General features: G+C 38.0%; 1 protein-coding gene across 1 annotated transcript; it reads left to right on the forward strand.

The window, feature by feature from the left end:
• The first annotated feature begins 9,308 nt into the window (after nt 1–9,308).
• Nucleotides 9,309–26,601, forward strand: LOC114633698 (zinc finger protein 420-like). Its single transcript, XM_028782304.1, has 6 exons — nt 9,309–9,463; nt 10,795–10,915; nt 11,155–11,245; nt 21,099–21,183; nt 22,728–22,854; nt 23,788–26,601. The coding sequence occupies exons 3-6, from the start codon at nt 11,211–11,213 to the stop codon at nt 25,935–25,937; spliced, it is 2,397 nt and encodes a 798-aa protein (XP_028638137.1). The 5' UTR covers nt 9,309–9,463; nt 10,795–10,915; nt 11,155–11,210; the 3' UTR covers nt 25,938–26,601.
• The last annotated feature ends 284 nt before the right edge of the window (nt 26,602–26,885 follow it).

Below are 26,885 nucleotides of genomic sequence, written 5' to 3' on the forward strand. Positions count from 1 at the left end.
ATTGGGATGTTTGGTTTTTTGGTGGTTAGCTTCTTGAGTACTTTATATATTTTGGATATTAGCCCACTATCAGATGTGGGGTTAGTGAAGTATTTTTCCCAGTCTGTAGGTTGCCGATTTGTCATATTGACTATGTTCTTTGCCTTATAGAAGCTTTCTAGTTTCATGAGGTCCCATTTATAAATTCTTCATCTTAAAGCATGAGCCATTGGAGTTCTATTTAAGAAATTTCCCCCTGTGTCAATGAGTTCAAGGCTCTTTCCCACTTTTTTTCTATTAGATTAAGTGTATCTGGTTTTATGTTGAGGTCCTTGATCCATGTGGACTTGAGCTTTTTGCAAGGTGACAAGTATGGGTCTATTTTCAATTTTCTACATACAGACAGCCAGTTAGACCAGCACTATTTGTTGAAGATGCTTTCTTTTTTCATTGTATAATTTTAGCTTCATTGTCAAAGTTCAAGTGTCTGTAAGTTTGTGGCTTTATTTCTGGGTCTTCCATTTCTGTATATTCCATTGATCAATGTGTCTGTCTCTGTACAAATACCATGCAGTTTTTAATCACTATTGCTCTGTAGTATAGTTTGAGGTCAGGGATGGTGATTCTCACAGAAGTTCTTTGATTGTTAAGAATTGTTTTCACTATCCAGGGTTTTTTTCTTTTGCCATAAGAAACTGAGAATTGCTCTTTCCATGTCTTTGAAAAATTGTGTTGGAATTTTGATGGGAATTGCATTGAATCTGTAGATTGCTTTTGATAGGAAGGCCATTTTTTACTATGTTAATTTTACCAATCCATGAGCATGGGAGTTTGCTCAATTGTCTGATGTCTTTTTCCATTTCTTTCTTGAGAGACTTGAAGTTTTTATCATATACATCTTTCACTTGTTTGGATAGAGTTACTCCAAGATATTTTATATTATTTGTGACTATTGTGAAGGCTGTTTTTCCCTAATTTCTTTCTTAGGAATTTCCTCTTTTGTATAAAGGAAGGCTACTGATTTATTTGTGTTAATTTGTGTGAAGCTACTTTTCTGAAGTAGTTTATCAGCTGTGGAAGTTCTCTGGTAATATTTTTGAGGTTGCTTATGAATACTATCATATCATCTGCAAATAGTAATACCTTGAATTTTTCTTTGTCAATTTGTATCCCCTTGATATACTTTTTGTTGTTTTATGACTCTAGATAGAACTCCGCGTTCTATATTGAATAGATATGGGAAGAATGGGCTTTGCTGTCTTGTCCATGGTTTTAGTGGGATTGCTACAAGTATCTCTACATTTAATTTGATATTGGTTGTTGGTTTAGTTTTTATTACTTTTATTATGTTTAAGTAAGGGCCTAGAATTTTTGATTTCTCCAATACTTGTAAAATGCAGGGATGTTGTCTTTTGCCAAATGTTTTTCAGCATCTACTGAAATGATCATGTGGTATTTTTTTTAAAGTTTGTTTATATAGTAGATTACATTAATGGATTGTCATATATTGAATGACCATTGCATCCCTTGGATGAAGCCTACTTAATCATGGTGAATGACCATTTTGATGTGTTCTTTAAGTCAATTTCAAGAATTTTATTGAGTAATTTTGTATTGATATTCATCAGATGAATTGGTATGAGTTTCTCTTCATTTGTTGGATCTTTGTATGTTTAGTTATCAAAAAATTGTGGCTTCATAGAATGAATTAGGTAGTGTTTCTTTTCTATTTTATGGAATAGTTTGAGGAGTGTTGGTATCAGCTCGTCTTTGAAGGTCTGGTAGAATTCTGCACTAAAGCCATCTGGCCCTGGGCTTTTTTTGATTGGGAGATATTTATTAACTTCTTTTATTTCCTCAGGGGATACGGGCATGTTTTGATAGTTTACCTGCTCTTGATTTAACTTTAATACATGGTGTCTGTCTAGGAAATCGTCCATTTAATAAAGATTTTCCAGTTTTGTGGAGAATAGGTTTTTGTAGTAGAATCTGATTTTTTTTTTAATTTTCTCAGTTTCTGCGGTCATGTCTCCCTCTTCATTTCTAATTTTGTTAATTGGGATACAGTCTCTGTGCCCTGTAGTTAGCATGGCTGGGAGCTTTCCTATCTTGTTGATTTTCTCATAGAACCAGCTTTTGGTTTTATTGATTCTTTGTATCATTCTCTTTGCTTCTGTTTGGTTGGTTTCATCCCTGAGTTTGATTACTTACTGCTGTCTACTCCTCTTCAGTAAGTTTACTTCTATCTGTTTTAGAGCTCGCAGGTGTGCTGTTAATTTGCTAACATAAGATGTCCCCAATTTCCTTACCAGGGCACTTAGTACTATGAATTTTCTTCTTAGCCATACTTATGTGTGTGTGTATGTGTGTGTGTGTGTGTGTGTGTCCTATAAATTTGGGTATGCTGTGTCATCATTTTCAATGAATTCCAGGAAGTCTTTAATTTCTTCCTTTATTTCTTCCCTGACCGATTTATCATTGAGAGTTGTTCAGCACCCATGGATATGTGGGTTCTCTGCTGTTTTTGTTGTTATTGACTGCCATCTTTTGTCTGTGGTGATGTGATATGATGCATGGGATTATTTCAGTTCTCTTGTATTGGGTGATGCTTGTTTTGTGACTGATTATATACTCAGTTTTGGAGGAGGTATCATGAGGTCCTGAGAAGAATGTCTATTCCTTTATTTTAGGGTGAAATATTCTATAGATATCTGCTAAATCCATTCTGTTCATAACCTCTGCCTCTGTTTAGTTTCTTTTTCAATGACCTGTCCATTAGTGAGAGTGGTGTGTTGAAGTCTCCAACTATTATTGTGTGGAGTTCCATGTATGTATATAAACAAACAGAAACAAAATATCACATGATTATCTCTTTAGAACATGAAACACCTTTGATAAAATCTAACACCACTTCATGTTAAAAGTATGAGAGATATCAGAAATAGAGGACTCATACCTAAATATAATCAAACTAATATAATGCAAGCCAGTAGCCAACATCAAACTAAATGATGAGAAACTCAAAGCCATCAGGGTCTTGAAGTATGGGGCTGGCATGGTAGCAACACGACAATGGGAACTTAGCAAGCTAAGTGGAGAGATTTTGGAGTTCTGAGTCAGAGAGTCTCCACGAGATAAGAACAGGTCAGCCATCGCCTGCGAGCGCATGGCCAGCCAGCACGCTAGGGCAGAGAGTGGTAGGGTGGTGAACTATGAGAAAAAGCCGGATGCCTGGTAGAATGAGCTTTAGAACCCCGGACCCCTGGATAACCGCTGGGACGGAAGGCATTCAAGCTCTTCCCAGGTCTCTGGCTCTCTTAGCTTCAGCCCTCCACAGTTCCTCCCACAGAGAGGCCCATGGTCATCGGTCACGTAGGAGTAGCACCGTCATGCAGATGAGGCATTCCCAAGCTCTCAGACCAAGCCAATAGGGGTTACCTGCTGCCAGACCCTAACCCACCCCCAAAACTGTATATATAGCCCAAACTCAGAAGTAAAGGTGGCGAGATTCTTCCTGTTGTCTGAGAGCTTCTGTCACGGCCCTTCCCCTCTTCGCTGGCCAGTGGGTGCCTCATGGGGCACTTTAAAGAGCTATAACACTTTTCAAAGAGCTATAACACTTTTTCCCTCTCCGCTGCTGAGACCCGGTCAGTGGCAGAGACAGCAGTAGACTCTCCCTGTCTGCACTCCATCCCTCCAGGACCACCTGAGAACAGAAGCAGCCGCAGTTTGCACCCTGTCCTCAGCCAAGTCAGAGATCCTTGTGGGACCCATCTGGAGACGGACCCACAGAGAGTACCTGAGTATAATGCAGGAACTTGCTGATCTATTTTAATATTTCCCACAACATATTCTGATTTCATCTTAAAGGCCGTTTTATTGAAGGTTCCCAGGGGGGAAATCTCAATGAAAGCAAATGGATAATTAAATTATCCTCATGATTCTCGAAGTTTAGTTTTCTCTGTGGAAACAGCCAAACACAAACACAGACATGCATGCAGACACCAAATATAGATATGCAGTAGCCACATACACAAAACCACAAACATACAACTACACACAGAGCCTCACATGTATACAGAGATAGACACAGAATACAGCCACACACTTATAAATATGTACATACATGCCAAGTCATACATACGAATTTAATCATATGCAGTCAGACAGGCATATGTACCCAGCCAGACACACTGACACAGAAACAAGGAAAATGTATACATAGGTAAACATACATATACACAGACAAATACACACATGGAGACACACATAGTTTCAAACACTCACACAGACAGACATTGATACACAAATAAATTTATGCTCACATCATAAGACAGACAAATAGAAACACACACAAAGACATACAAACACAGCAAAACAGATATATTAAAGTACATACACATGAAACACAGACAAACATAGGCAGACAGTTGAGCTGACATTACACACATGCATATACACACAGACAGAATCACCCCATGCCAAAAGAAATAGAAACAAATCTATGCTCACTTCCACAGACAGATAGAAAGACAGGAGGATGTCTTTCACATGTATATACAACAATAGAGACACGTAGATACACAGAAACTCACAAACATACATACATACCAGTGAGAAACACATACTCATACACAAGAACATACATGCATTACTGAACTTAATCCCACCACTGTTTCTTTGTGTAATTAGGCTTAGAGTACTGAGAGAAGTCCCCAGAACCTAAAGCGGGGTCATAACCAGTTGAGAACATATGTAAAAATTATCCTCTAGAGAGATCACTACATATTTGACAATTAATGAACAAGGGTTCATTTTCTCATTATAGAGAGTATTCAAGAACAAAGACTGATTATTTTTTCATTATTAAAATCGATGTGGTGATATTCAGGTACTTTTTATCAAAATCATTGTCTTTCATTGATAAATAGTGTCTTCCACTCCAATGCGTTCACATAAGAAATTTATACCAACCTCTAGATTTACTTCCTCAGAATGAAAAAATCTTCAGAAATTTTTCTATTTCCTAGTCCTCTCAGGTTGTGCATCTGAGATATTCTTAAACACTATGACATTGATGACACCAAATATTAACTCACAATACAAACACTACCTACAAGCAGTGAGAATTAAGTCCTTCCCCATTATCCATGGGCTGATTATCTACCTGCTGAAGAAACATTTCATAGAAGGCATGGGCAACAACATATGCAGCATTTTATATGTCATAACAGCAGTCACTAAATGCAATGTCAAAGTCTATCTCATTAGTCATCTTAATAAGGCATGTGATAAGGAGTTCTTCAGTGCCTTACACATATATGCCAAGACCTCACAGTTAAAATATATCCTCTTCAGTCTTGCAATATATTCATCTGAAATTTGAGGGGTTTCAATGTCTGCACAAAACTTTAAAACCAGACATTTTATCATGGTGGTGTGAAAAAGCAAGAGACCCATGGGATGAGTCAGCAGGAAAGTCTCTCTTACTTGTAGTTAGATATCACTGTGGGGTGGTGACCCATACTCTCTGTATACCTAGATGTTCACACATTCTAAGCTCACAGCTAGAGTAATCTCTGGGTCACTGTAAATGAAAGCAACATTTGTATATGATGTCATGGTTAGGTTGTAATACACGTCAGCTCTTAACAAGTATAAATGAATGATGACTTGGATCATGTTCACAAAGGCAAAGGAGACTCGACTCTTTCCACCTATCCCCTAGGATATGAGACAAATTTGCTACCACAATCATTGTCTGAGATGGCCAGTCTGACTCAGTTACAGCTGAAGCGAAGCATAAAGGATATCAAGGCCAGCAGTTGTGCCTTGTCCTTTGGGACCATCTGATACAGATACGGAAATTGTTCATGATCACTCACGATAGGATGGAAAGATCCATAGGTAAGCCAAAGTACCTAGAACACTTGCAAGCACATTTTCTCTGCAAAATGTTCGAACCACATGAGCTGTTACTTTTTCCTCATCTCTGTTTCAAAGAAGAAAATGTTGAAACACTATCAAGTCCCCTTCAACTACATAGACTGACAGAAATATAAGGAAAGTCTCCTTGTTATACTGTTCTTGGTAACTGGGAATGGCACCAATGGAGACATGACTTTATAAATTCCTACCTCATACAGTTCCATATGTTGATATTTGTAGAGATCTAGGAGTGTCCAGAGTGTTTCAGATATAGTCTACTCTGGTCCTATAATCATAACTGTACAGTTAATCTTTTCCCTACAGACATCATTAGGTAAAGTATCATGATGCATATACAAATGAGTGAGATTATACTTTTACACACTCTCACAACAACTCCTGCAAATTCAAATACTAGAGCCATATTTAGAAAAAGACTGGGATGCCTGTTTATTTCATACATGCAGATAGCCAAGGCCAGAGAAAACTGATAATTTTCCATTAGTATCCTGTTAAATGGTACAATGTTTTTACAGACAGAGATCTACAGATCTGTAGTCAATACATGGACTACACTGTAGTGGACTCTCTTGCTCCCCACACACTAAAGATTGAAACAAAGGTCTTTGTAATAAGGTTGGAGTGACATGAAAAGCTAGAATCTTGCAAAAGCTTTTAATGTTCATGAGAATGTATCTCCTATAAATAATCATGCTACTGGCATCTTCCACAGAGAACATTTTTCTTCTCTGAGTTCATGCTCAAACTTAAAGAGAAGACTACAGGTTTTGATCCATCAGTAAACCTAATCATGTGTTTATTTTAAAATTACTGAGAAATATAAAAAACACACATGATGTGTAAACCAGTGAATTTATGGTATTTTTTACTGAAATTCACTGAATTGGCCAAGTCAGTGAAACAATGACTTAAGAGTGCACACTTTTCATTCTGGGGCAACATTTGACTCCTATACATCCAACACTTTCTAATTAGAGGACAATATAGTTAACATATTTCATCATATTCATCCTCATTTTGTTCATTTTTTCATTCTAATGCATCAATTGCAGGCAAAAAATAGTTTTTAAAGATTTATTTTTAAATAAATTCAAATACCTAGGATATATTTGGTAAAAGATATATGTTTACATGAAAAATGCTAATTTAGGCCATAAGGTGAGTTTATCTCAGAAACATAATTTTTCTTCTAAAATATATTCTTACTACCTTCCTGGTTACACTAACACAACACAATAGGATCCTACTGAGAACTAGAATAATCTAGAAATTTCAGTGAGATTTGTTTGTGTCAGTATTACATGTTTTTGAAATAGAAGAAAGTAATGTGTGATATGCATGGAAAATGATTATGATATTCTTAAGAAAATGTGTAACAAATCAAGTGGAATGGAATGCTACCATTTTGTATTTATGCATATGCAAAGGGTGATAACTCATGTCTCTTCCTAGGCACGTCCTATCATCTGTCCAATAAACATCAAACATAATTCTTCATTCAGAATAATTCTGTCAGAGGTAAATACAAATGTTTTCCACATAGAAATTGTACTTCAGTAGTAATTTTTTCTATAAAAAACAAGCCCTTTTAGTATATGCTTTATAAACACACAAAAAGGTGTCATTGAAAATTTCAGATAAACTACAGCAGGAATTTAGGAATTTGAGACTAGAATTTGTGCAGTTCAAACACTGATACACAATCAACATTAAGAAACATAAGTTACTTGAACTGTCAGATAGGTCTACAAGTCTACTGTGCTTTGTATGAAAACAAGTATCGGCAAGCCAGAAAATCAAAATGTGTATACGTGTATATAAGTATATATATTTGTAAATACATATTTATATATATGTATAAGTATAGTTTACATATTATATTTATTTACATAAAAGCCTTCATCCTTTTTTTAAAAAATGAACATGCTCAGAACCCTGTTCTTTAAAGACAGATCCCTAGTTTTGCACCTGTATTTCAGAGCTCCCATCTCCTTGCAGAGCTGGGATGCCTTTTAACCTGTCATAATCATGACAACACAGCTTGAACCTCAAAACACACCAGAGAAAACTGGTCCTCATGATAATTATGACAATTCTTTTTTTTAAAAGCTAGAATCTCTAAAGAAATAGGTAATACTGAAAGATGATTCTTTAGTGTCATTCCATTTGCATAGTTATGAAAATAACTATCCAGCTTGCAGTAAAGCTCTCCAGAGTGAGCTGTTGTGTCAAAAATTTAAATTATTTCATATAAGTGTAGGATGTGCAGCTTAAGTTCCACTTCTACCTTTAAACGGTGCTATTTCATAGAGCACTTTCTTTTAATTCATCGTTTTCTCTGACTGAGCCATCCAGCTCCTGTACTTTGCCTTCAAGGCTGATATTCTGTCTCCTACCCGTTCTGCTTGAGTTATTATTAGACACTGCAGTTTTCATTTCTTGCTTCACTTCAGTTTGGACTTTTTGATGTTTCTAACTACTTACTGAATTCACTCTTCATATCCTATGAAATGAGTCGTCCTCATCTCCTTCGGCATTTGGGTATTTTTGCCCACAAATCATTTTGTTCCTGTCCTTTCTGAGTTCATTCACATGCTCAACCTACTTTGCTCTCCTTGAATTTGACTCTGGTTTTTGAGTTCTGTATCTTGGATATCATTTACAGTGCTTTCCTTAAAGGATTAAAGCTATAGTTGTTTGAGTCAAGGGCATTTTTGTCTTAGGTTTACTATTTTGTTTGGGAATGGAACAAAATTCAGAATTTAGGGTGTCGGCTGCTTTTTCTTCTTGTTGTTGTTGTTTCCTTTTTTTTCTTTCTTTTTTTTTGGGGGGGGGGTGTTTTTTTGGGGGAGGGTTGTTTGTTTTGTTTTTGTTTTCTATAGCCCAGAAGGCTGGTATCTCAAGATGAAAAGCTAGGCAGAATACTTCTATTTGAAGGATTCAGAAGCCATGGTCTGGGTCAGAGCTGAGTGCAGCGTCCTACTAGATCAAGTACTGGTCTAAGCTGTCAGTAAACATAAGGGGGGGGGGGGACCGTGCCGAGCGAGTGTAGCACACCCTGACAGCTAGGGCTGTGTGACAGGCTGCCCAAAACTGAGTAGGAGGGACTTGTCTCCGCGGGGCGGGTATACTTGCCTGATCAGAAGGTGACAAAGATTTTAAAAAAGAAACAAAAAAAAAAAAGAAAAAGAAAGAAAGAAAGAAAAAGAAAAATATCCGGTGGACTTGGAAAACTAAGAAAGAGAAGCGCTTGGAAGGGGCGGGCTTACAAAACCCCACGTAACCGGAACCGCGTGTAGTGGGCGGAGCTATGGCGGCGCTCCAAGGAGCCTGGACAGAGTGACAGAAAGATCCACCATTCACTGAGTGACTGGGGGAGCTGCTAGGTCCGGAATCCCGGGTGGAGGACCTCGGCTTCTCTAGGAGGGCGTGAAAATTCCCTGCATCCACAGGTGCCGCGTGAGGTGTCCAGAGGAAGTCATCAGTCAACAGCGCCGGAGCGTGAGCCGCAGCCCGGCAGCCATGGAACGCCCAGGTCAGAGGAGCTGCGGGGCTGGGAAACCTGCCGGTAGCAAGGGTGGAGACCGCTCAAAGGAAGCCGCTCTCACAAGTCTGTCGTAGATAATCTTACCGATAATCTTACCATGGATATCCTACCGTTGTCGGGAAGATTGAGATCGTTTGAACAGGGGTTTGTGGTCATTTTTGCATTTATCTTATGCTGGCCAGAATATTTTCAGAAAATATTCTGATAGAGCGTTTGCATTATCGTTGTCTGCAAGCAGGCTTCTCATTGCTTTGTAGCAGTTACAAAAGCTGCTGGAATTTAAATACATGCAAGCTTTCTAACTTCTCAGTTCTGCAACTTGCCTATTCAAGAGATTGTCCTTTGCCCCTGGGACTGAGCACAGCAGAAAGCTTTGTAGATATTAGTCGCATGAAGAACCAGTGTAGATTTGATTGAATCAGAAAATACACTGTGACAGAGCAAAACAGTGTAGAGATTCCTCCATCTTGTATTCCTGCTGAGACGGTTTCCAGGGTTAACTAGAAAATTATTTTCTTGATGGAGAATCCCATGAAAAAACGACCCAACTCTATTCTAGAAATTATAGGTCAGGATGTCCTAGCTAACCTATCATACTTTGATAAAAGTGCTTATTTTGGAGTAAACCCTTCCAGTCAACCTTTGATCCTAGCTGCTGGTGTGCTGGAACCCCCATAAGGATGGCTAACCTTCTATGTTAGCTTCTGTTAAAAACTGCTTGCTTCAAACTGCATATTCTGCAGAACTCCCCCAGCAGCTGCCAAGCAAGTTGTCTGGATAAATCCTGCCCTTAAAAACCCTATGTTCTGGACACTCACAGCCACATTTAGGTCTCTGAACACTTGGGTGTGGTCTCAGCTGGCTGGAATAAAGACTTGGAGTGAGCCATAAACTGTTTGGTGGGCTACCCATAGCAGTACTTTATCAAGTGCCACAGTTGTGGCTGTAAATATTGACGTTTACCAAGCAAATTTTACACCCTGTTAATTTTCTGTCTTGAAATGTAAGCACGCTATAAATACAATATTCAGGGTATAAATACACAATTCAGAAATGTGTAGTCACATGATAAGCTCTTCGGTCCAGGCAAGTGCACTATACCTGCTGTGAGAGCCTATCAGACCACTAGATTTTATAGTTAGCAAACTCAGGTTAGGTTCAAACTAAAATCAGAAAGCATCCTTTGAATAATTGTATTCACTCACCTGTATCCGAGTAATGACTCCTTGGTTCACAAAAAGCACTCTGCCCTTGCACATGTGGCCAAACTGTGTCTTGTTTTTGTCTGTCTGTTTGTTTGTTTTAATTTTTTATTTCAGGATTTGTTGATCTTCAGTGCTGTGAAGGTGGACTTGGTACGGGAGGAATGTGAAGGCCTTGCTCACAGGGCTTGTACAGAGAATCTCCATTTGGAGAAGAGCAGCAGTCCGGTTTCTCTAGGTGAGAATAGTTTTCTTGCAGTCTTCCTGGTTCTTCCTCAAGATGTTGGGAAAGCTACACTGTGTGTGATGAGTCTTCCATCTCACAGAGTAAAGTGAACTCCTCAGAGAATGACAGACATTGTTCATGAGATTTTCTCCTTGCTTCAGGTATATTCTTTTGTCAGGGATAAGCATCTTTCAGTTTTCTTTCATGAGAAGTTCCAGTTACTTTCTGAAGGATGTCTTTCTCACATGCAGGTGTCACACTCCTCAGCCAGTCCTGCTTACCTGTGAGTCTGAACTAAGAGCCCTGGATGGTGAAGAGAAGAGACTGTAGCAGAGGATCCAGGTATGTTAGAGGGATGGAGGAAGACTTGGGAAGTGGCAAGGCTCAAGGGACAGTAGAAACAGGACATGAAATTGTTTTTGCCACATTCTATTAAATTAGAAGTAAATTCCACTGAGAATAGTCTCAGGATTATCCTATCATAGGTGTTTGAAGACTCTGTATGTATTAGTACTCTGAGGCAAATAAAATTTTATTTAACTTTGCATATGAGTGATAATTTTCCTCTCCTATTCACAGCTCTGGTTGTGTCTTCATACCAATATTACCAGGTTTTATTACTATAATTTTAATGTAGTGTTTAGTTAGAACCATTGATGTCTCTTGGTTTTTTTCTGCTTTCAGAGTTCATGAATCATTTTGTAGTTCCTTCAGGTTCTGTGTCTTTTAGGATTAATTTCTCCGTTTCCTAAAATAATGCCAGCCGGATTTTGATAAGATTTTTGCTTAAAACCTGTGCAGAGTATTAAACTCTGACTCCATTGCCTTTCCATTGACATCCCCTGTAATAATCCATCTTTATGTTAACTGTCCACAGTTTGTATAGCTATAATTCTATGTATTTTGATATCACCTCTGGGTTTGATCCTTCTCTTACAATTTTTCAAGTCTTTGTGATTCCTCACAATTTTATAAATTTTAGAAAGATTTACTCTATTCATATGAAAAATGGCTGTGTGATCTTGGTTCAGATTACTTAGAATCTTTACAGAATACAAATATTCTTTTGTGTTTCTTCAGACTGTTGTGTCTTTTGCTGTTGTGTTCATGATTCTCTGGAGGCCTGCTGGGTGTTCTTGGTTTTCTGTAATTTTCATGTTTGTCTTTCAGTAATGTTCAGCGTCACCAAATGGTGACGATTAGAGCTTCCGTGTATCACTATTTATTTGCTTCTACAGTTCTGTCATTGTATTTGAAAAGTTTGTATTGTGAAATGCATTCAGATTCAGCACATAGCTTTCTAGAAATGGACCATTTGATCATTTGTTAATAGTTTTGTTTTATAAGTTGGTAGATTTTACTTTTTCCCTTACCTGACATAATTATAACAAATGTTCTTTATAGCATGTCTTTTTAAAAAACTTTCTTGACTCTTAACATTCTGTGTTCCTATATTTGAAGTATTATGTGCGTGTATGTGTGCATGTGTATACATACATATATATATATACACACACATATACATATGTATGTGTGTATATATGCATATTCATATATACACACGCACACATATATTTATGAAAAGTATATGAAAGCATATATATAAATTCTATAAAAGTATAAATACATATGTTCTATATACATATGTATATGAGATATATATATATATATATATATATATATTTGGGAGTTTGTTTTTTGAAGAAGTATTCTATTTTCGTATTTGGTTAGGAAACAGTATCCACATACATTTCAAGAAATCACTGAAAGAAAATATAGACAAACCATTTTGTTAACTTTTTTCTATTTCTTATGTCTCTTTTCCTCCTTCTCTGTTTCTTTCTATGCAGTTGATATTTTGCAGTATTTCATTATTTCATAATCTTGAGTAGTATCTTGTCTAGGTTTTCTCTTTTTCCTTGTTTGGTTGTTCAAGAAGCTGTACACTGCCTTGCCTGGTGGCTGCAATGAGTTAGGTTCCCGTTGACATTTTATCTCTGTGTTCTTCTTCCTGCGGTGTCTCCGGCTTTTGTTATTGTTTAGGACCTTAAGTGTAGACACTGACTAGACAGAGAGGATTCCTCAGTGTGTATTAGATGATCATCTTCTTCCTGGCTAAATCTGTGGAGTATGTACTATGTACATTTCAACTGTTTTAATTGCTTTTTAACTTGCTTTTATTTGTTATGCTTATTTATTGATTATAATATTATCTATTTGCTTTTTTAAACTTCTTCATAAAATCTGTATGTGTATATTGTGCTAAGGAAGTTTGCTAATACATTTATCTATTCTGTAGGCTGTTTCTACATACGATTTCCGTGCAAGTTTTTAATTGCATGAAGTCCTGTTTGTTGCTTTATGCTCTTGTGTCCTATTAATTTGTAGTTACTAGGTCCCTTGTGTTACTCTGAAAATTTCACAATTCATTGAATTGGACACAGTTTCTTTCTTTTATAAGCAGATGCTTTTCCATATACCATTGGTTGATGAGGCTGTTGATTCTGCATCATATGTTTTTGTCATTTTGGTGCAAGTCACCTGCTGTGGCTGGGCCTGGATTTGGTGTATCCTCTTCTGCCACTCCCATGGTGCCTTTGCACCTGTAGTTTTACAGGGTCATTCAAAATCACAGCTAGTATGAATCAAGCTTTTTTCTATGTGTCTGGGGTTGCTCTGCACTCTTAGGGTCTTTGTGCTTCTGTGTAAATTTAGAAGCCTCTTCACTGTATATGAAGTAATTCGAAGGAACCTTGATTGCCATGGATTTTGAGTTAATCATGTAAATCTCATAACACTGTTATTTCCATAATAATATGTCCCATTCCATGTGCATGCAAGGGTTTCCCATCTTGTGACAGTCTCAGTTCCTTCAGTGAGTTCAAGTTTTCATTGTAGAGGTCTCTTCTACTTAGTTCGTTTTTTCCTTTGTTTTCTTCAGGTTTTCTTTTAAGTCTTTTTCTGTTTACTGATCGGTTTTAATTAAGCCAATGGAAGCAGTAACAGAAAGTGTAAAACTTCGAATTAGATGGTTATATCAATGATGTTAAAAGGTCTGCATTTAGCTAGGCATTGATATCTCCCTTAAATTCTATCAGTTTAAGTTTGATTTAATTTTTATAATTAATAATATTGATATTTAATCTCTGCAGAGGTGTAATCACTCACAATTATCCCCATCACTCCCAATGCACTCTCTCTCTCCCTTTCCTGGTTAGCCACAGTTCTTCCCATTAACCACCCTCATATTTTATGTATGATTTTGGATGGATTTAGGCCAGGTATCCAGGCCATATATTCATAATTTAAACTGCCATGTCATATCACAAAGGTTTTCATCCATTTCCTCCTTATCCTCCAGTTCTTACAATCTTTTTTGCCTGTCCTTTGGTCACATTCCTGTGGTTTATATGTGGGGAGTGATTCCCATAATAGGCTGTGCAGTCAACAGTCAAATGTTCTCAGTACTTGACCAGTTATGAATCTCTGAAATAACTGTTGCTCTTTCAATACAAAATTTCTTTGACCCATGGTGAAGAAGCACCAGGCTATGGGTATGAACTGAGTCATTTACAAGAAGTTTAAATATTTGTACATGTAGGAAAATGTCAGTCGTGGATTCTTTCCCAAGACCTGTGACCTTTCTCATCAGTGGCTTTTGGCCAGCTTCCCAGTAACATCCATCTATTTACTTCCGTGGAACAGTCCTGTGATCAAACCGAAAAGCGTTTTCTTTCCCACAAAAGCTTCTTGCCACTAAGACACCAGAGGGCATCCCTTGCCTGTCAGGTTAGGATTTTAGCAAGCAGGATACAAACCTGGGTCTTGCCGTTGATAAATCTGGGCCCTGATGTAGCTTTCATAGCAGCCTTTAACACCAGGGAGTCTAAGATACTTTTAGATACTGTGAGTGGTCTGCTGACTTCTCAGTATCTTCTTGTTATTACAATAAAAACAAAACAACAAAATAAACCAAATAAAACAAGCGCTGTTGTATATGGATTATATAGGTTATTAGGATTATCAGATCTGCGCTATCTCATGAGTATTTAAAGTTTTGGATTTCAGAGTTCTATTTCCTTTATGGAGGTTCGAGTCCTTTCTAACTCTTTCATATTTTCTCCATTACATTTTTTTTCTGTGTCCTCTTGAACAGCTTGCTCACTGATGTACTGTGTTGAGTTAGTGTAGAGGAAGTAGACGCTCTTCTCTGTCCTGACTGTAGTGGAGTGATCCCACTTGTCCTTCTTGTGTAGTAGTTAGTTGTGGCCCATTGTCTTTGTTACTGTATGTTCCTTTTCACATTCTTCAGAGCTTTTATTCTGAGCAAATGTGATATTTCCCACAAACTTTCATGAGTCTATTGACATGGTCTTATTTCTCTCACTGAGTGTACATATTTGGTGCCTTAACATTGATGGTGTTTTCTGCAATATTCTCCTTTTGTCATTAGTGTAAGGTTTATCTAAAGGAAAAGAGAGTTCCATACTGAATCTATCCAGTCCTCAGAGACCTTAAGAAGAAACTCTTCCTGCCTCTGTCTCATCACATCCTTGATTTCTGGTCTACTTTTATTACATAGCAGGGAGATTTGTTCACTTGTTTTTCAGAATTCATTCTTTTCTACTTCGATTTTTATTTATTTGTGTATATGACTTTCCACAGTACACCAAAAGGCAACACTGACGTCATTGACATACACTACAATGTCCCCTATCGCCTCTAGTCCTAATTCTTAAGGATTCATTCTTTTAGTTTGTATTAGGTAAAACTGCTTCCTCCGTACCTTTATCTCATCACAGAAACAAGTGGATTTCGTTGATTCATTGTATTATCTTTGATTCTCTATTAATTGCTACACAATCTTTTTAAAAATATTTTTCTATATAATATTTCAGATTGGCTTGTTCTTATGCTTGTAAGGCCTCAGGCGCATAGTTATAGTCAAATGTCTTTTACAACCAGCACTCTTTCTCCCAAAACTTCTGAGCATGTTTTTGTCAGCCAGGTCTATGTGACTGTCCTTTATGAACTTGTACTCAACCTGATACCCTTGAGAACAAAATTTGTCCTCATTGTTCCATGAATTCTGTGCCCCTGTTCCTTGATTGAAGTCTCTAGAGTAGCTAATTAAGGAACAGTAAACAAGGACCAGGAGAGGAGGCTCGTCAGTTATGAGCAGTTGCTGCCCTTGCAGGTTCCAGGTTCAGTTCCCTTTACCAGCATGGGTACTATACCCTCCTGTAACTTGGGTTCCAGAGGATTAGGTGCTCTCTTCTGCTCATTGCAGGGACTGCAGTAAGAGGTACACAGACCTATGTGCAGGCAAAGGCACTCATACACATAAAAACAGAAGAAGGGAGGAAGGAAGGAGGGAGGGAAGGAGGGAGGGAGGGAGAGAGGGAGGGAGGAAAGGAAGGGGAAAGGAAGGAGGAGGGGGGACAGTAAATAATCTGGAGGTATTGTATAAGGATTCAAGATAACAGTACAGGAAAGATCACACAATTCTCACTCCTATTGTGAGAGTAAGCGTGAATATGTGACAGGACAGCTGATACCTCATCTCAACATTCGAGAATTAGGGATGATGACTATATAGGGTAAATAATGTTGTTTGTGTTCATGGAGCCCAGAGCTGGAGAACACTCTGTGCCCTTTGTAATGTGGAAGCAGAAGATTTATCATACTGATGATGTAATTAGGAACACGGCAGAAATTTTTGAGAGGATCCTCCCTAATTGTAGAACATTTTATAGTACAGGAAAATGCTATGATCCAGCATCCCATCTACAGAGAAGCCTGCTATGGAAGGAAAGTACAAGCACCACAGTTTTCTTATTCTGTGATGTAATGGCAGACCCCTCCCAGATTTGTTCTACTCCCACAAGGCTACATGTCCTATTCCTTTTAAATGATGCCACTCCCTATGAGTGTGGGGACCATTTTAAATCAAACAACCGCATATACTTTATTTTTTATGTTGATTTTTTCAATTTACAATTCAAATTTACTATTCCTTACAAAATTTTCTAGCATTAGATAAACAAGTTATCCTGAGGTCTATTACAATTATTATTTGAGTAATTATGTGACATGGTATAACATTTTAAATTTTTTATTATTTATTTATTTACACTCAAGATTTTATTCCCCACCTCTATCCACTCCCCGACTGTTCTACATCCCATACCTCCTCCCTGCCCCCTCCCACCCCATACCCCCAACCCACCCACCCCATCCACCCCAGCTCCATGAGGATGGCCCCACCCCCACTGCCACCCCACCTGACCTCTAAACTCCCTGGAACCTCCAGTCTCTTGAGGATTAGGTGCATCATCTCTGATTGAACACATACGCTGCAGTCCTCTGCTGTATATGTGTTGGGGGCTTCATATCAGCTGGTGTATGCTGCCTTTTTGGTGGTCCAGTGTTGAGAGATTTTGAGACTCCAGATTAATTAAGATTTCTCGTCTTCCTACAGGGTCGCCCTCCTCCTCAGCTTCTTTCAGCCTTTTCCTAATTCAACCACAGGGGTCAGTGGCTTCTGTCATTGGTTGGGTGCAAATATCTGCATTTAACTCTTTCAGTGACTTGTTGGGTCTTTTGGAGGGCAGTTATGATAGGTCCCTTTTTGTGAGAGCTCCATAGCCTCAGTAATAGTGTCAGGTCTTGGGTTTCCCATTGAGCTGGATCTCACATTGGGCCTGTCACAGATTCTTAGGCTGTAATTTTAGAATTAATTAGAAGTAATTTTAGGTTGAAGACCTCCGCAGAGGGGTGACCCTCTCTCAAGTCTCAGAAAGTCGCGACCACCCAGTAATCTACTCGAGACACCATATACCGGAGCAATTGCGAGGTTATTTATTAGGGCGTGACAGCTAGCTGCCGGTCAATTCGCATGCCCACGCAGGAGCTGAATTGACCCCGACTGCCAGTTTGGAACGGGTTTTAAAGGGAAAAACCACAAACCAAGGAAATGAGGAGGGGGTGAGGGGGTTGCTAGGGTGGTATAACATAAAAATAGTGGAACATTCCAAAGGAACCCAACCTACATGAGTCAGGATCAGGTGAAAACTCTCTGTACGCTTATCTTTCTCAAGAATGTAGTCCTGCCCTGTCACTTCGGCCTTGCCCTGTCACTTCGGCCTTGCCCTGTCACTATGGTTCTCAGCTTGGTTCCACCTGACTAAATTGCATTCTAGCCAGTCTGTCCACATTTCCAACCTGCTTCATGCCTCCATGTCTTTGTAAAGAAAGCCTAAAGAATATTTTATGTCTAAAAAGGATTCTATATACCCAGTATCCATAATTTTTCCTTCTACAAGGTGAAAATTTCCAAATAAATCTAATTTTTAAATTGATTTTCTAATTTATTAGCCCCTTTTGGCTTCCATGGGAATTTGTGAAACATGCAATTGGCCACCATATTACCCAGAAGAAATATATGTTTTTTAAATTTCTCTATTTTAATTTGTTTCTATTTTAATTTTTAAGCTTATCCCAAGTATATTTACATTGTTATTTTTAATTTTTTGTCTTGTTGCTTTTTGCTGTGGTAGGCTTAACCATGTTTTTATTTAGAGGAATGTGGATTCTGGAAGTTTGGATTAGAAAAACACTTCAAGTGGAGCTTAATGGGCCATCCTACTAGGAAATGAGGTGCTGAGGGTTATTTGAACTGTGGGGCATGGCTCAAGAAGTTACACAGGACAATTTTAGTTTGTTGCCTTGTGATATTTTGGTGAAGAATATATCTGCTTTTTTTTCTTTGTCTAAAGAGTCTGCCTGAGGCTAAAGTGAAGAGATTTAGATTAATTGCATTGGCAAGGAACAACTCAAAACAGCCTAGTTTCTTGTTACATTTCTTATAGAATATAAGCAAGCATCTCCCGAAGTCAACTTAAAGATCTTACTTAAATCCTCAGTAGTGATTGGCAGATGAGAATGTACCCAATTGAGATGACTCAGAATTTTATATTTTGATCTTTCAGTCTATTTACCATGAAAGTTAAGCATTCATTTAAGTGTTGATTAGGTGATAAGGAGACGAGTAAGTTTCTATATAATGATTGAGCAATAATACCTCAGGAAATGTAACCATAGTTGACTTAAGTGCTTTGTGACCTCGTTGCAACTCTTACTATGCAAGAGGGTGGGCTTGTTTTATTCTTTCCCCATGAAGAGACCGTTGATCAGTCTATGTTGAGTTATTTCCAGTGTGAGAGAAAGCAAACCAAATCAGACAAGCAAAAACAATGTAAGCGCTGCTGCAGCCAGGCTAGCTCATGCTGCAGCAGCAGAGGCTCCACTCGCCATTCATTGATATTCAGGTTTTGCCTCAGGTGCCATTCAGTGCTCCAAGATAGGCCAGACGCTGACCTTGCAAAAGGAAGTGGAGGTGGAGTGCGTTGAGATCCAGTCAGCTTGGTTGGGATGATGAGCCTCAAACACACATGGCTGATCTGGAAGACAAATGGCTGCACAGTCCATTTGGCCCACCATGCCAAGTTATTTTGGCAGAAAAATGAAACTCCCTCTCTCCCTCCCTCCTCACCCTCCCGCTCCCTCTTCTTTATTTATTTATTTATTTATTTATTTATTTATTTATTTAATAATGACCAGGAGTTTTAGGTCCCCTTTCATGGCTCTCTTTGCACTATTTCCTGTGACTATAAAGCAGCAGAGCTGTAGCTCTGAATGTTTCCTTTGGGGGATTGTAGCAAACTTTTCAATAATTATACAAATTGCCTTGTTGCACAGGACTCAGAAGAACCCTTGTTAATTTCACTCTCTCACTTATGATTGGGAATTCTCGGGAAAGAGGCTGAGTTTCTCAGACCCCTAATTTCTATTTAAAGAAAACTTTTCTTACCTACTTCTAGAATTGAGCTCCCCACAATAATATTTGTGATTTTCCTGCAACGATGTGACTGGTTTCCATATCTACTTTTGTGGAAGATGTCAGTGTTTTGCTGATGGGAATTGCATCAGTTCTGCTGGTGGTTGTTAGTAATAAATCATTTACACCGCATCATTTGTCAGTCGGAGTGTGAGGCAGTCCATTTCCTTTTGTGCTTTTCTTTTTCTTTATTTTTTTTTTATGAGTGCCTTAAAATTTTCCTCATAGAAGAGAAGTCATCATTATTTAGGCTTATTCCTAGTTCCTTGTGAACCTACCTGAATGTGCTACATTTTTAATTTATTCCCCTAATTGTCATTATATGTTCATATGAAAACTAATTGCTTTGTATATTAATTTTGTATTTTTGAATAATAGTTAAATCACAACTCTAAGATTTTTTTCCCATGGTGTCTGTGGAAAGTTTTGTGTGTGACTTGATCATTTAAAACAAATTTGTTGCCATTCTTCCTTACCTGTATCTCCTTTATACTCTTTGTCTTATTTAGATTTCTGTAGCTCACTCTGGAATAAATGAGACTGGAGAGCACATGCATCTTCCTCTCTTTACAGTGTTCCTGCTAATGCTCTTTCTTTTTTTCCCATCGGCACTGGGCTGTGGGCTTCCATGTAACACACCTGCCCTTTACTGTGTTGAGCTGTGTTCTGTTTCTTACAATTTGCCTGAACAATTGGCTCTTACAAAAGCCAATCCTGTTAAACTTTGTCTCAGATATTTCCATCTCTACTGAGATTTACTTACTATAGGTTTTTATTTCTTAAAGTATTTTAAAAATATATACTGGTTGGTAACATTACTGGTAGTATTTTTCTTCACTCCAGTTAGAACTATTGGTTTCCTGTTTTTGTGAGTTGAACATGGAATCTTACTCCCACCTCTCCTCTATCCATCTACTATTTATGCAAAACATTTTTATTCCCGGTGTTATTATGAGTAAATTTTCTCCAGTTTTTTCCTATGTATAGTTTATCTCCAATTGTGAACTTTAGTGCTGCTTGAGAGGGTGACCTGTATTATTTCATAACTTCTTCAAATGCACTTTCTTCTCCATGAATTTTAAGAGCCAAAATTTGTGGGTGCAGTGGATCCGTAGTTATTTCATCTCTCCAAATGTATTCTCCCCTGCTTTTCTATCTGTAAGAACATTGATAGTATCTCAGATATAATTGTTGTTGTTGTTTGGGGGGTTTTTTAATGTGGTTTAACATTGTCTGTAAGAGGATTGTATTAATTCTAGCTTTTTTTTTTTTGACATCTTAATATGAAATGTCAAGAAGAGTTCCGGTCTTTGTTCCTGAGACAGAAACTCAGAGAGGAACAACAGGAAAAATGGCTGCTTCTCTGATAGATGTGCCCCAGGTCAGTGTTCTATTCACATTTCCTTTTTTTTTTTTTCAATTGTTTTTTGTTGTTGTTGTTGTTGTTGTTGTTGTTGGTTGTTGTTGAAACCTGCAAGCCTACCTCTGGTAAAGTTATCTAAAGTGTTTATTTCCAATGAATTTTTTACTTATTTCAAATAGTTTATGGCTTTTATTTCTCCTTTTTTATTGGATATTTTATTTATTTACATTTCAAATTTTATCCCCTTTCTTGGTTTTCACTCTTCAAACCCCCATCCCATCTCCCCTTCTCCTGCTTCTATGAGGGTGCTACCCCACCCACTCACTCCCACCTCACTGCCCTACCATTCTCCTACACTGATACATTGAGCCTTCAGAGGACCAAGGGCCTCTCTTCCCACTGATGCCTGACAAGGCCGTCCTCTTGTACATATGCAACTGAAGCCATGGGTCCCTCCATGTGTACTCTTTGGTTGGTAGTTTAGTCCCTGGAAGCTCTGGGGGCGTCTGGTTGGTTGATATTGTTGTTCTTCCTAAGGGGTTGCAAGCCCCTTCAGCTCCTTCAGTACTTTCCCTAACTCCCCCATAGGGGTCCCCATGGTCAGTCCAATGGTTGGCTGTGAGCATCTGCCTCTGTATTTGTCAGGCTCTGGCAGAGCCTCCCAGGAGACAGGCTCCTGTCAGCAAGCACTTCTTGGCATCTGCAATAGTGTCTCGGTTTGGTGTCTGTCTATGGGATGGATCCCCAGGTGAGACAACTTTTATTTTTGAATAATTTTCATGACTCATCTATATCACGAAATTGTCTGTTGTAATTATTTAAAACGGCCTCAGGGTCAGGCAGACTATCTAAGCTGTAGCGGCTCTGCCTAGTCCAGCCGCCATGTTTCTCGGCCTGAGGCCACATTTTTCCTGCAGCTAGAACCAGGCCGCCAGAAACCCCAGCCCTGCCACCCACTAGAATGCCAGCATGAGAGATGGCTCTGCCAATCTTCCATGCTGTCTCCGCAAGGCAGGGCATTGCCCAGACCATTCCGCCATTTTCTTCACTCCAGTTAGAACTATTGGTTTCCTGTTTTTGTGAGTTGAACATGGAATCTTACTCCCACCTCTCCTCTATCCATCTACTATTTATGCAAAACATTTTTATTCCCGGTGTTATTATGAGTACATTTTCTCCAGTTTTTTCCGCCATCCATGCAGGCCCAGTAAGAGAATGAAACGCTAATTCTTGTAGATTAATCAAAGGCTTTATATGTTTGATAATGATTAATAACAAGATGCCCATACAAAGAGAGTTGTATCCTAATTAGCTAACCTAATTATAAGTTTATAAGTTCTTCCCCACGAGTGTTCTCCATACCTGTGTGGTTCTCCATCCTCCTACTTCTCTGCCCTCTCTAGCTCCTCCTCTTCCTTTTTTCTCTTCCTCTCCCAACTCCTCTTCCTCTCCTTACTCCTCCCACCTTAGCTCCTCCTACAATTGTCTGATTCTTTAGATCCTTTTACCTAGGGAAACATTTTGTTGACAGCACATGGTAAATGGGTTATTTTCCATTACAGGACTTATTGACATTCAGAAACGTGGCTGTGGACTTCTCCCAGGAGGAATGGGAGTATCTTGACTCCTCTCAAAGAGCTCTGTACATGGATGTAATGTGGGAGAATTACAGCAATCTAGTTTTTATAGGTAAGAATGCTTTTTTTTTTTTATAGAATTCTTCACTCATTCTTTGTATTTACCTAATTTGTACATATATAAGCTCTCTAATCTGTCCAGAGACAACCAGAAAGAAGGAAAATTCCTGTAACAATATCCATAACTACATTTTCCAACATTCTCTGCAAGAACAACCAATCCTATATACTATAATATCTCTCCAACTCTCTCATCTAGTTTTTAATCATAAGTTCAGAGCTGAAAGAAACCTGAATATTCAAAGCAATGAAACTCATTATTGTGCAGCAATTAGTTGTTGGAATACTTTCATTTCTCTCTTTGATTAAGCTATTGATCTATTTCTGATTTCAAGAAGAAGAAATTTTAAAATATGGAAAGAGCTGTTGGTGGTGTGCACGTTGGGATTTTTTTTCTTTTTTTTTGTTCTTTTTTAAATTTTTTTGAGATAAGGTCTCTAGTCCTAGCACTGCATGATTTTTAATTCTATCACTAGGGAAGATGAAGCAAATGGATCTGGTGAGTTCCTGGCCAGCTTGGTTTACATAATGGATTCCTAGCCAACGAAGGCTCCATGTTGTGACTCTCTCAAAAACACAAACAACAAAAAAGAGAAGTATTCTACATATGATTGTTTAGAAAGCTTCTTTCTCAAATTGCATTATTCTTTAATCATCTATTTGTTCAATATTCTACGACATACACAGTTTAGATAAGAATGAAAAGGCTATTATTGGTCCTTTCAGTTTGATAGAGATCAGAGTGGAGAGTCTTCTGAGCATCCATTTAATAATAGTGAAACACAAATGTCCTCTACTGAGAACTCTATTTCTGTGAATTGCTAGTTTATTTGTCTTTGAAAACTTAAACTTAAGGAGACATAAGTTATTGAATCTGTCTAATCAAACATCAATCCTTACTGTCCCTAATTTGCTAATTTTCCAGAAAACCATTGCATTTGTGGTAAATATGAAGAGGTTGTGGATCAGTGCTCAAACCATATTGTCTATCAGCATGAAAATATCGAAGAGAAGTCTTACCAATGTCATGAGCTTGGCAAAATGCCTTATGAGTCCTCCCAAAGCATACCTTATAACACAAGTGATACCACAGAAAACTGCAAGATGTATGGGAGTGAAAACCAACGGGATCCTTCTAATGAATCTTTAAACCTAATGGCACATAAAAGTAGGAACACTGAAGAAGAACAATACAAAGATTATAGGGAGTATTTAAATTTGTGTTCCATCATTGGCCCGTATCCACAGATCGACGCTGGAAAGAAAGAACACAAAATTACAGAGTGTGATAAATATTTTGACTCTAAACATAAACTCATGATAAAACGGATGTGTAGTGGAGAGAAACCTTACCAGTGCAGAAAATGTGGAAAATGCTTCAGGGCCTATTCAAGTCTCTATAGACATCGGAGAGCTCATCCTGGAGAGAAACCCTATAAACTCACAGAATGCAGTAAGTCCATTCTATATTTGTCACACCACAAACTACATTATAATATCCACTATGGAGAAAAACCCTACAAATGTATAGAATGTGGTAAGTGCTATTATCATTCATCAGGCTTTGAAAGACATTACAGAATTCACACTGAAGAGGAGACTTACAAATGTAGTGATTGTAGAAAATCCTTTATCTGCTGCTTAGGTCTTAAAAAACACCATAAAATTTATGGAAGAGAGAGGCCTTATGAATGTAAACAATGTGGTAAGTCCTTCTATACATTATCACTCCTGGAAAGCCATTACAGAACCCACCATAGACAAAAACTTCACAGATGTAATGAATGTGGCAAATCCCTTTCCTCCTCCTCGGGTCTTCAAAGACATCAGAGAATTCATAGAGGAGAGAAAGCATACATATGTGCTGAATGTGACAAATGCTTCATTCAGAAATCCCAACTTAAAACACATCAAAGAATTCATACAGGAGAGAAAAGTTATAAATGTAATGAATGCGAGAAATCATTTACTGTTGGCTCATCTCTTAGAATACATCAGAGAATTCATACTGGAGAGAAACCTTACAAATGCAGCGAATGTCACAAGTGCTTCATTCAGCAAGCCCACCTTAGAAGACATCAGAAAATCCATACAGGAGAGAAACCTTACAAATGTAGTGAATGTGACAAATCCTTTACAGTAGGCTCGGATCTTAGAATGCATCAGAAAATTCATACTGGAGAAAAACCTTACAAATGTAGTGACTGTGAGAAATGCTTTATCCAGAAAGCAAAGCTTAAAAAGCATCAAAGAATTCATACAGGAGAGAAACCTTACAAATGTAGTGAATGTGACAAATGCTTTACTGTTGTCTCAGACCTTAGAACACATCAGAAAATTCATACTGGCGAGAAACCTTACAAATGCAGTGAATGTGACAAATGTTTTATCCGGAAAGCCAACCTTAGAAGACATCACAGAATTCATACAGGAGAAAAACCTTACAAATGTAGTGACTGTGGCAAATGCTTTATTCAGAAAGCCAATCTTAGAACTCATGAGAGAATTCATACTGGAGAGAAACCTTACAAATGTGAATGTGGGAAATCTTTTACAGTTGGCTCAGATCTTAGGAAGCATCAGAAATGTCATACTGGAGAAAAACCTTACAAATGCAGTGAATGTCACAAGTGCTTTATTAGGAAAGCCCACCTTAGAAGACATCAAAGAATTCATACTGGAGAGAAACCTTACAAATGTAGTGACTGTGGCAAATGCTTTATCCAGAAAGCCAATCTTAGAACACATCAGAAAATCCACACAGGAGAGAAACCATATAAATGTAATGAATGTGACAAATGCTTTATCCAGAAAGATCACCTTAGAACACATCAGAGACTTCATACGGGAGAGAAACCTTACAAATGTAGTGAATGTGAAAAATCCTTTACTGGTGGTTCAGTTCTTCGAAAACATCAGAAAATTCATACTGCAAGAAGCCTTACCAATGCAATGAATTTGACCAATCCTTTATCCAAGACGCCCACCTTAGAACTCATCAAAGAATTTATACAGGAGAGTAGCCTTATAAATGCAATGTATATAGCACAGTCTTTACCCGCCTCTCATGTCTAAGAAAACATCAGAAAAATCCATACAGGAAACAAAAGTTTCAATAGTAAATAGTATGGCATATGCTTTATACAATCTCTGTGCTAATAGACCACTAGAGATTCATGAACATAAGAAACTTGAAAATACCTTTGAGTAATGTTCAAATATTAGAAAAAAAAACCTTTATTCTGAAAGAAAAAGCTGCAAATGGCATTGCAAGAAAATTTTTGTTAAAATGTTTCTTTTTCAAATTCAAATACTTCATAATGACAACAAAATGGAGAAGCCTGAAAAGTGTTCTGTTGTGTAGCAGGTGTTGTTTTTTTTTTTTTAAACTAAAACATTCCATCCTATAAGGAAGCTGAATAAGCCAGGAAATGAAAAATTCAACACATCTTCAGGGAGTACCTGAAATTGACAGGATTAATTATTTTGAAGAAACTCATACCAGTCTTGCTGCTTAGAAGACATTTGATATATTGAGCCAGTAAGATATGATGCCCTTTAACGTGTAGATATGCCTACAGGTGTGTAGTGTGCTCTGAGTATCCAGTGTTTATATGCTGTATTTCATGCTGGTTTGGAGTTTCATAGTCCAACTATGTTTTCCTCCTATAAGCAGCTCCTTTCTAGTATTTATGTATGTAACCCCAATAAAGCCCATTGGTTTTCAGTGGCAAGCATACTTGGTTTTGTTATGAATTCCCATTTTGGCTGAGTGGGTATATATGAATGTTGGGTCTTGCCAGGAAAAGTCTCACATACAACATGTTCTGAACCCATTAATTGTTCCTCAAAACTTGTATGCCAGAAAGTGAATATTAGAGAGGAAACATTTGATTAAAGTACAGACGTTCTTTGTGATTACTGTTCCAGGTTTACTACTATGATAGTACATGATCCCATTAAAAGGACTCAACACAGCATGTAGAGGCTTAGGGAGCCTAAGAAAGAAGGCTACTCTCTTCC

Source organism: Grammomys surdaster, unplaced genomic scaffold, assembly GCF_004785775.1.
Source record: "Grammomys surdaster isolate TR1022 unplaced genomic scaffold, NIH_TR_1.0 734, whole genome shotgun sequence".
NCBI lineage: Eukaryota > Metazoa > Chordata > Mammalia > Rodentia > Muridae > Grammomys > Grammomys surdaster.

Excerpts from the sequence above, each read along its gene's own strand:
- LOC114633698 (XM_028782304.1), top strand. The coding sequence starts at position 11,211 with ATGGTGAAGAGAAGAGACTGTAGCAGAGGATCCAG. Across the intron at positions 21,184-22,727 it reads CTCTGATAGATGTGCCCCAG|GACTTATTGACATTCAGAAA; the intron begins GTCAGTGTTCTA and ends TTTCCATTACAG. Across the intron at positions 22,855-23,787 it reads CAGCAATCTAGTTTTTATAG|AAAACCATTGCATTTGTGGT; the intron begins GTAAGAATGCTT and ends CTAATTTTCCAG.